Genomic DNA, 10,050 nt, shown 5'->3' on the forward strand with positions numbered 1-10,050 from the left:
GCTCCTTGTACACCCAACCCCCATTCTCTCTACTCTTTTCTCCTAGGATGCTGATCACCCTGATTCCATCTACAAGCTCCTCTCCTGCTTCATACATCCATGTTTCACGCATCCAATGACTCATCCTATCTTTCTGTATCTCTCGGAGTATTTATCCGTTTCGGTGGTGATTATCTCCTTCCCTAAGTGATAAGGCCCTTACGGATTAGAACTAGGTCCTACATATTTCCCAGCACAATGCCATAGAGTATGATAGATACATGTGTTGACAGATAACTGAAAGAGGGAATGAACAAATGAATGAGATTCTAGCACATATTCTATTAAGTAAATACATATAATATCAGTATACAATTGTAACTAAAACGCAAAGAGAAAAGTGATTTATAAATTAGCCTCCAACTAATAAAAATTAAAAAAAAATTATATGACAGTAAATAATAAATAAAGCATCTTTAAACATACTTAGGAGACTTCTATTGCTCAAACTTGGATAATGTACTTACATTTCATTAAGATGCTGCTTCCTCATTGGTTTATGACGACATAGGAGTTCAATTTCCTGTCCCCTCAACAACGTTGGTTTCTCTTCTGGGTGCAAGCAGATTTAGCTGACTCCTCGATCGACAGAATCACCATCCCAAGGAACATGGGTAAGTGTAAGATTAAAAAATAAAATTTTAAGTAGCTAACATACTTTTGAATGGTTGTCAGTGATATATGCAACATTTTGTCTAGTTTAGGCTGTATAAATGTGATACTATAAGACAGGGAGACATGAGGATGACATATGGTTTCTCTACTTAGAGTGGTAGTAAAGGATGTCAAAATTTTTGTGTAAAATAGTTAGGTAAAACTATCAAAACACGATAGGGGAATGTTTACGCTCTATTTCCTCTACAGGAAACAGTATATCGACAAACTGAAGATTAAGTGGTTAGGAAGAAATGTACAAACTCCTGGCTATAGAGCTATCTAGCACCACTTTTTCACCAATATAGTGGTCTACCGGTAAGTTTTTATACCATCAGAAATAATGTGAAATTTGAAAATAATATTTCCAGTATTAATGTTCCCCACATTATTAATAAAATTGAAAATAATATTTCCAGTATTAGTTAATAACTTGACTATGACTTGTCTGACACATAGCAGAGTCTTAATAAGTAGCTATTCAAATGATAAGTGAAGGCAAAGGTTTCCTAGAACACGTTTTATCTTATGATCATTGTCATCAATGGTTTGTATTGTTTTAGAGGCTGTGGATGATCTTCTTTAGGCATTAGGTAGAAATTAAAGTCAGAATCAAAACCTTAACCCTGATTTCTCAGCACTGGATCTAAAAGCAATTTCCTCAAAATATGGTTAAAGTAGTGAAAACAGTATCTGAAACGAGGCATGAATGATAAGAACTATGGGTTCCATTTTAATCTGAGATTCACACAGATTAACCTAAGAGCTCTCACCTTCCCAGTCTGGTATCACATGTGAAATGTTATTGTGTAAATTTCACTCTGTGGGCCTCTGGCTTCTCCGCTGCGCTCTGGGTAGCTAGCCAAAGATGGTCTCCATCCAGGAGATGTGGGAGGGAACACAGACTCGCAGCGTGGCTGGGCTTGCTAGTGGCTCAGCGGTGAAGAACTCACCTGCCAATGCGGGAGACGCGAGTTCAATCCCTAGGTCAGGAAGAACCTCTGGAGGAGGAGATGGCAGCTCGCTGCAGGGTTCTTGCCCGGCAAATGCCACGAACAGAGGAGCCTGGCGGGCTCCATGGGGTCTCAGAGGAGTGGGACCGCAACCACCGGTGTTGTCGTCCGCGCGGTCTCCGAGGACACGCAGCCCGGGCTCACCATGTTCTCAGGCTGGGCTCCGCGTGTCATCGCGTGCAGTCCTCACAAGGATTCTATAAGATGGTTGCTGAGCTACACCTGTGAAAACTGAAACAGATAAAGAAACGCACGTGGTCACAAGCCCCCCCAAGAACTGTTGAGAGCCTCTGAGTTTCCAGAGCCCACACGACGCAACCACAAACCTCCGAAACCCCCGTCTCTGTGGTCCCACCCAGACGGCACTCAGGACCTGCTTCATCAAACCACGCAGTCTCGCGGCTGTTTTAGCTAAGGCAGATGTTTCTGCAAAGAAAGAGATGTATTCCACTGAGAATGTTGTGAATCGGCTCAAAATCATTTTCTCCAGTTGATCCTTATCGTTTTTTCGAGATGCGTTTATCCTTGGCCGCGCTGGCTCTGTCGCCGCGCACGGGCTTTCTCTGGTTGGGGCGAAGGGGGGCCGCGCTCCAGCTGTGAGCACCGCTTCGCACGGAGGGGCTTCTCTCGTTGGGGAGCGCGGGCGCTCGGTGCGTGGGCTTCGTAGTTGCGGTGGGCAGGCTTAGTTGCCTCTCGGAGTGCGTCATCTTCCGGGACTAGGGTCTGATTCTGGGTCCCCTGGCATCTGTAGGCAGATTCTTAACCGCTGGACCACCAGGAAAGTCCTCCTTAAAAAAAAAAAAAAAAAAAAAAAGATGTTTATTTGCTGAGTACCACGGACAAAGGAGGAAGGCGGTCCCTTCCTGCCCATCACCCAGCTCCCCCAGTCCTGCTTCTAAGGAAGAATATTTTCATGGTTTAAATTTCTCCCCCAGACCCATAAGCCTGGTCACGGATATAACGTTGTGAAACCATGAGAATTCCATCCTCGGTAGCTTATTCTATTCTAGGCATCTCGGACATTTTCCTTCCTCTCTTGTGTTCTTTAGAAGTCTCTCTAATGAGGATCGTGGGGGTCAATGGTCTCAGTGGTAGTTTATCTTCAATCATCCTTATTTGTGCTCTCATTGTAGAATTTCCTTCCACTGAGTAGGCTATTAAAGGATGACATTTTTTTCATAGCAATTTGGAAATACCACTGCCTTCTGGTTTCTGTTATCATTGCTGTTGAAAAGGTCTTGGTTGAAATTTCATCCTTCATAGGTAATCCATTTTTTCTCCCTGACTCTTCTTTTTGTCTTAGTCTCTAGTGATCTGAAGCTTGATTGCAATGCATGTAAAGAGAGATTTCCATCTCTGGTTTGTTTTTTTTTTTTTTCCTAATCTTATTTGGGATTTGCTGAGCTTCACAATCTGAGGATGCCTTGTCCTGCATCACTTTCAGACATCCCAGTCAGCATCGTTTCAAACATCGCCTCTCCCCTACTCTCTCCTGTCCTTCGGGAACTTCAGTTATACACGTGCTGACCTTTTCACCGTATCCTCCTTATCTCTGTGGTATGGCATTTTCACATCTCTTCAACCCGCGGATAATTCTGTTACTTCTTTAGCTCTACCTTGCAACATACTAATTTTCTCTTCAACTGGAGTTGGTCAGTTGGTTATTCCCTGTGTTGAGTTTTAAATTATTGCAGTTTTTATTTCTGAAAAGACTCTTTCAATCTTTCATATGCTTACTTATCTTTCATTGTCTCTGGATCCTTATTCATATGTTCAGATTTCTTCTTTTATTTCTTTAGCATATTGGGCATACTTGTTTTTGTTGTATATCTATTAATTTCATCTCTAAGGCTCTTGTAGATCCAGGTCTCTTCTTTCCTGTTTGTTTACTGAATCTCACACATAGTAGCTAATTTCTGCCTGTGTCTGTTTTCTTCGTGTGGTAGCAGGATGTGTGCTCTTTTCATCTATTTTTAAAATCGAGTCTCTTTGTATGTGTATGGATGGAGGGCATTTTAATCAGTTCATATTTGTTAAAACCCTATCTGTGAGAATTCTTTAAAGCCTGGGTCAAGGGAGCTCTCCTCAAGGTATAATTTCTATTTGCTTCTTCCAGGACCCTAGTAGACTCCCTTTTCCATCTGGTAAGCCTTTGTTTTAGGTGAATTCATTTTCAAGTTACTTAAGTTACTGTTCTGTTGTGCTTCTATAAATTGCCTTTCATATGTGAGGAAAGGACTAGAATCATAGCATTTCTTAGGAAGGCATTTATACTCCACCCGCGGGTAATCCAGGTGATAGTGTCAAGATTCTTTACATCTCATCACACACAGCCTTTTGATTCCACTTTTTAACCTTAATCACAACATAACCTGTATGTGAAAAAAAATGCATGTATCCAAAGCTCACAGCCTGCTGCATTTTTACAAACTTGTTCATTTTTACAAACCTGTTCAAGCTTGTTACAAGCTTGTTCATGTGCTGCGGTGCTGCGCTGAGTCGCTCGGTCGTGTCTGACTCCTTGTGACCCCGTGGCTGTGGCCCAAGGTTGTTCATAGCAACACTCATATCAAGAAAGGGAACGCCGCTCGGTTCTCAGAAATCCTCCTGGTGCCCTCTTCCTGTCATGACCCAGCCCCTCCCCAAAGGCCGCTGCCTCTTCATCAGGTTTTTACAAAAGCTGAACATTTAACATGACATTCCACAGGGTTGCTTGCAACAAGGCAGATGGGCTTTGTTGAGAAGAAAGGGACTGCACCAGGTTCCTTCCCACTTCCAGTGGGTCTTACTTACATTTTCTTTATCACCACATTATGAGTGGTGAAACATAATTCATTTCAACTTTAAAACAATTCACAGATGGTTCCTGATCTAAACAATAGACCCTTCAAAATTCAGCTTCCTAACTCAAAGTGGTAGCAGGATATTTGCTTCTTTTTAGCCATCTATTCCTAAAACCATATGGGGGGGGGGGGCAATTAAAATGTGTTGCCTCGTAACTTACTGAAAAGGAACACTTTTAACCTTCTGAAGAAAACATGTTGACAAATATAAGGAAACATAAAGACATGCTGTCACTGAGGGTGAGACATGATGTGAGATGATCATCCTCACATGTTTATTTGAAATCCACACAGTTTAATAGAGAATATAAAAGTAATGCCTTTTAGAAAGTTTAGTTATTTTATATCTAGTTTGCAGAAATTATTATTGATGTCATTTTCTTTAATTAGAAGAGCTGTTATAGCTGGAAGACCCAAACCCTAAAAATATTTCAGATTTCTAAAGTATTTATATATATATATAAAGGTAGAAGACAAAGTAGGTAAGAGTCAAGAGACTTTAGAATTACGGTCTAGGATTGCAGCCAAGTTCTACCAAGATCAGACAGGTAACTGGGGGCTAATTGCCTAATACGTTGCTCAATTCTTCTTTGTAATATAAAATTGTAATAAACAGCAGAGTTGTGCAACATGTATTATAACAAATATACATGCCATTAACATGGAGTCCAGCATGCAGAAAGCCCTCAATAAATGGAGAGCTACCCTCATTTCTGAAAGCACAGATTAACACTACCTGGTTCTTAATCAGACAATATGGACCCTTTGTGCCTGCCTTTTTCTAGCCCTCTGCGTTGGTTCTGAGCTTCAACTGCATTGTTGCATGTAACAATAATTTGTTCCTTTTATTGATGTATAGATTTTTTGTTGTTCTTCACTTACCCAGTCATGTCTGACTCTTTGCGACTCCATGGACTGCAGCATTCCAGGCTTCCCTATCCATCACCAACTCCCGGAGCTTGAACAAACTCATGTCCATTGAGTCAATGATATTGAACCATCTTATCCTCTGTCTCCCTTTCTCCTCCTGCCGTCAATCTTTCCCAGCATCAGGGTCTTTTCCAATGAGTCAGCTCTTCACTTCAAGTAGCTAAAGTATTGGAGCTTCAGCTTCAGCATCAGTCGTTCCAATGAATATTCAGAACAGATTTCCTTTATGATGGACTGGTTTGATCCCCTTGCTGTCCAAGGGACTCTCAAAAGCCTTCTCCAGCACCATGGTTCAAAAGCATCTTTTCTATTGCTACTGGGCATTCCAGTTGGCGGATATTACGAATGATGCTATTGTGAACATTCTAATTCTACCACATGCGTCTTGGGAATGTTATGACTTTCTGTTGAGCACATACCTAGAAGTATAGTTGCTGAACCATAAGATTTGCATAAGAGCCAAATAGTTTCCCACCCAACAATATATGAGAGTTCCAGATGCTCTACATCAACAAGACTTAGTATTAATATTTGCTACCTTTTTCATTTCATTTATTCTGGTGAATATGTAGTTGTATCTCACTGTGGTTTTAGTCTGTAGTTCCCTGATGACTAATAAAGCTGAGCACATAGATCCAGCATTGAATCACTATTGACCTTAAGTTTTCAGAACGAAACCAATAGTGTAGTCTCAGACCCAGTTCCCAAGTGAGGACCAACCAGAGGCTACGGATAGATGTGGGGTTTTTTCTGAGAATTCCTTAAAGAAGCAACGCTAAGACAGGGAACTTGCCAACTTACCCTGCGGTCTGTAAATACCTGTGAAGTGGTTTTTTAGCTTCTTTATTTTGAGGGTGGAGGCTCCTGGGCCCCAGCATGTGTTGGAGGATGGAGTGCCACTTGCTACCTGCGCGGGCCCGCGCTCTGTCCCTGGTTCTGTGCCGTCAAAAGTAGTTCCTCCAGATCCCCATCCGCCTCAGGGTACCCAGCTCACTTACCTCTCAGATCTTAGCTCTTGCTCCCCGCTCTCTGGCGGGATTCCCTACTGATCTGAAAGGCTGTTGATTCACATTTTTAGGTGTGGAAACGCTAGGTGACTTCAGGAATTGTAGTTCTCCGTTTCATGCTGTGTGATTTACACTTCGGGCTCTGGACCTGGCTTACTCAGGAGGAGGGCATGACCTCCTTCCCCAGCATGGTGACTGCACAGAGCTTCCTGTGAATATCCCCCTCAGATAAATCAGTGAAGCACCAGCAGGCCTCACTATTCCTCTGTTCTAGTGTGGCGAGGAGGACGGCTTCCCTCTTTTTTCTTTTCTTTCTGTAGATGTTGAATCTACAACATCAGACCTTTCTAGGAAACTAGACTTGTAAGCAATCAGATGTAAATGGTAGAAACTGAAGATCACAAGATATTACCCAGAATCGAGAACATTCTGCCCTGTCTTTCACAAGAGTATGAGAATGATAAAGTAAATTGCTCCGCAAAGAAAGGAAAGGAAAAACAAATGAGGTAGTGTTGCTTAATTATTTATGAGGCCTCGACAAGCTGCTATATTTTCAAATGCTTCACTTTATCAAACCTCTTATGACAATTTCTTCTTGGCTCATAAGCTTATTTTGAAACTAAGCGCCTTATACAGAGATTGCATAAGAAATTAAAAACGTGAAATGCTGTAATCAGACAGTTTACCATACACTCAAAAGCATTTACTGATTACAAATAAATAACTGAATATGCCATCTTTTAAAAAAAAAATAGCTTCTAAAATGACTTTTGACTTTAATTTTGCATTCTTAGATTATGTCCAGTAGGAAGTATAATTCCTTCTACCCAGCATCCTTTGCAGAGAAGGCAATGGCACCCCACTCCAGTGCTCTTGCCTGGAAAATCCCATGGATGGCGGAGGCTGGTGGGCTGCAGTCCATGGGGTCGCGAAGAGTCGGACACGACTGAGCGACTTAGCAGCAGCAGCAGCAGCATCCTTTGAATAATTGTGATTTGAAATAAGTCAAATATCTCAGCTTGATTTCATTTACTGAAGTCTGCTAAACCATTTTCCCCTTTTAAACACCTTCAGTGTATGAAATTTAATGCATTTTTATATCCTCAATAAATGAAATAAGATTCTTTCAAAAATTATGATGTCTCTTTTAAACATCCAAACTATTCTAGTTTGTTTTTCATTACAGAAATAAAAGCATTTTAAAAAGAGATGCCAACCTCTATGAAAATGAAACCTTGTATATTCATGTTTGCACCAATCTCCTCTGAGTTTTGTGAAGAACACTAAACTGAAGACAGCACTCTGTGAAAACTGAGGGATAACCTAGTTCATCCTCCAGAGCGCTTTATCAGCCTTCTGTGACAATAAGCGTGTGGACTTCTGCACCTTAAAATCGACTGATTCCTTTCGTGACTGCCAGGAGCCTGAACCCTGACTTCCACCCATCGATACCTGTGTGAAGATTGATCTCCATTCATCTTTAAGACCATCGATGAACCAATCAGGACGTTTGAAAGCAAAGGGAAACTGACACAGTCTTAGCAAAAGAGAATTAGGTGTTGAAAGCAAATCACCAAGAGGCAAGACTCAGTTTGCTGTTTACTGTCAGAACAAATGTGATCGGCCCCTTAAGAGGAAGCAATGAACAGCACGTGCATCGACGAGCAGCATGACTTGGATCACTACTTGTTCCCAGCGGTTTACGTCTTCGTGGTGATCGTCAGCATTCCAGCCAACGTCGGTTCTCTGTGTGTGTCTTTTCTGCAGGCGAAGCAAGAAAACGAACTAGGCATTTACCTCTTCAGCTTATCCCTCTCGGACCTGCTCTATGCCTCAACGCTCCCTCTGTGGATCAATTACACCTGGAATAGAGACAACTGGACGCTCTCCCCCGCCCTCTGCAAAGGGAGCGCTTTTCTCATGTACCTCAACTTCTATAGCAGCACGGCTTTCCTCACCTGCATCGCGCTCGATCGCTACTTGGCAGTGGTCTACCCTCTGCGGTTCTTCTTCCTAAGGTCGAGAAGATGTGCGTTCATGGTCAGCCTTGCCATCTGGATTTTGGAAACCATCCTCAACGCGGTTATTCTGTGGGAAGATGAAACAGCTGTCGAATATTGTGATGCCAAGAAGTCCAACTTTACTTTATGCTATGACAAATATCCTTTGGAGAACTGGCAAATCAGGTTTAACTTTGCTAGGACGTGTATAGGTTATATGATACCTTTGGTCATTATAATGACTTGCAACAAGAAAGTTTACCAAGCTGTGCGGCAAAATCAAGCCACGGAAAACAGGGAAAAGAAGAGAATCATAAAACTACTGATCAGTATCACGTTGACTTTTATCTTGTGTTTTACCCCCTTTCATGTGATGTTGCTGATTCGCAGCATTTTGGAGCACAACATGAACTTAAAAGAACAAGTGTTTGACCATTCCAAGTCTGGGAAGCAGAGTTATAAGATCTATAGAATCACAGTTGCATTAACAAGTTTAAATTGTGTTGCTGACCCAATCCTCTACTGCTTCATAACTGAGACAGGAAGATCAGATATGTGGAATATATTAAAGTTCTTTACTGGGAGGCTTAATAAATCAAAAAGACAAAGAAAACGTGTCCTTTCTGTATCTACCAAAGATACTATAGAATTAGACATCCTGCAATAGAACCAAGGTGTATGTTTTTTAAAGATACGTGATGTTATGCCATCAAGATTATGTTTTGCAAAGGAAACCCAAACATGAAAGAAGACAGACTGTTCCCATTGAGGGACAATTTTAATCCTCATGGAAACATTTGAACAGTGCGTTGTATAGCTCCCCGACTTGTATTAAATGAGAATTAAATAAAATTGACTATTTTCCTAATGACTCGGGGTCATTGTTGCTCATGGCAGTTGTTTTTGTACCTGTGCTCTGATCTCTCAGGAAGTCATAGGCTCCATGGGACCGTGTGTTTTTAAAGCGGTAACCATGGTGTATGTCATGGTGATTTTCTCACTCCTATGGATTTCAGACAATCACTCCTCCCAGGCACATGGACCTGTCTCCAACACCACCTACTAAATCCTGCTTCTCTTTGTCTCATTAGTTGACAAATATTTATCGAGCCCACGCTATGTACTAGGTTTTGTGTTAAGTAGTGAGGTTACAAAAGAAAGGATCTAATAAGCTTTTTGACCTTGTACAGTCACAAAGACACTAGCTTGTAAGAGCTCTTTATAAAAGTAAATTGTCTCTGAGTGAGAGTCTGAAGGCCTCATCCACGATATAAAGGATATGAGCCTTAAAATTTCTTTCAGCTACTCAGAGAATTTTTTACCTTCTTTAATATCATCATTTTAAAAAAGTTTGGTTCTTTCAAAATTTGCTGTTGAGTACAGTATGCTTGTATAGGCTTCCCAGGGGGTGCTAGTGGTAAAGAACCCTCCTGCCGAAGCAGGAGACGCAAGGGATGCAGGTTTGATCCCTGGGTCAGGAAGATTCCCTGGAGAAGGGCATGGCAACCCACTCCAGTATTCTTGCCTGGAGAATTCCATGGACAGAGGAGCCTGGTGGGCCACA

General features: G+C 41.7%; 1 protein-coding gene and 1 long non-coding RNA gene across 4 annotated transcripts in view; one reads left to right on the forward strand and one right to left on the reverse strand.

Annotated features, from left to right (window-relative positions):
- The window catches only part of LOC139035700 (uncharacterized), a 15,272-nt gene extending 12,796 nt beyond the window's left edge, over positions 1-2,476 (reverse strand). For both annotated transcript variants that reach the window (XR_011488410.1, XR_011488409.1), the window contains exons 1-2: positions 2,033-2,476; positions 507-1,937 (exon numbers count right to left, since the gene is read on the reverse strand). This is a non-coding gene — a long non-coding RNA (uncharacterized lncRNA). The remainder of the gene's footprint in view (positions 1-506; positions 1,938-2,032) is intronic.
- On the forward strand, positions 565-9,355 carry GPR65 (G protein-coupled receptor 65). Of its 2 annotated transcripts, none has more exons than XM_020911408.2 (2): positions 565-653; positions 7,673-9,355. In XM_020911408.2, exon 2 carries the CDS (start codon positions 8,128-8,130, stop codon positions 9,151-9,153), a length of 1,026 nt encoding a protein of 341 aa, XP_020767067.2. In that variant the 5' UTR covers positions 565-653; positions 7,673-8,127; the 3' UTR covers positions 9,154-9,355. The 2 variants fall into 2 exon arrangements, with proteins under 2 accessions (XP_020767067.2, XP_070325840.1); XM_070469739.1 differs by lacking the exon at positions 565-653 and adding an exon at positions 924-1,011.
- Positions 9,356-10,050: the final 695 nt, after the last annotated feature.

Source organism: Odocoileus virginianus, chromosome 6, assembly GCF_023699985.2.
Source record: "Odocoileus virginianus isolate 20LAN1187 ecotype Illinois chromosome 6, Ovbor_1.2, whole genome shotgun sequence".
Lineage (NCBI taxonomy): Eukaryota > Metazoa > Chordata > Mammalia > Artiodactyla > Cervidae > Odocoileus > Odocoileus virginianus.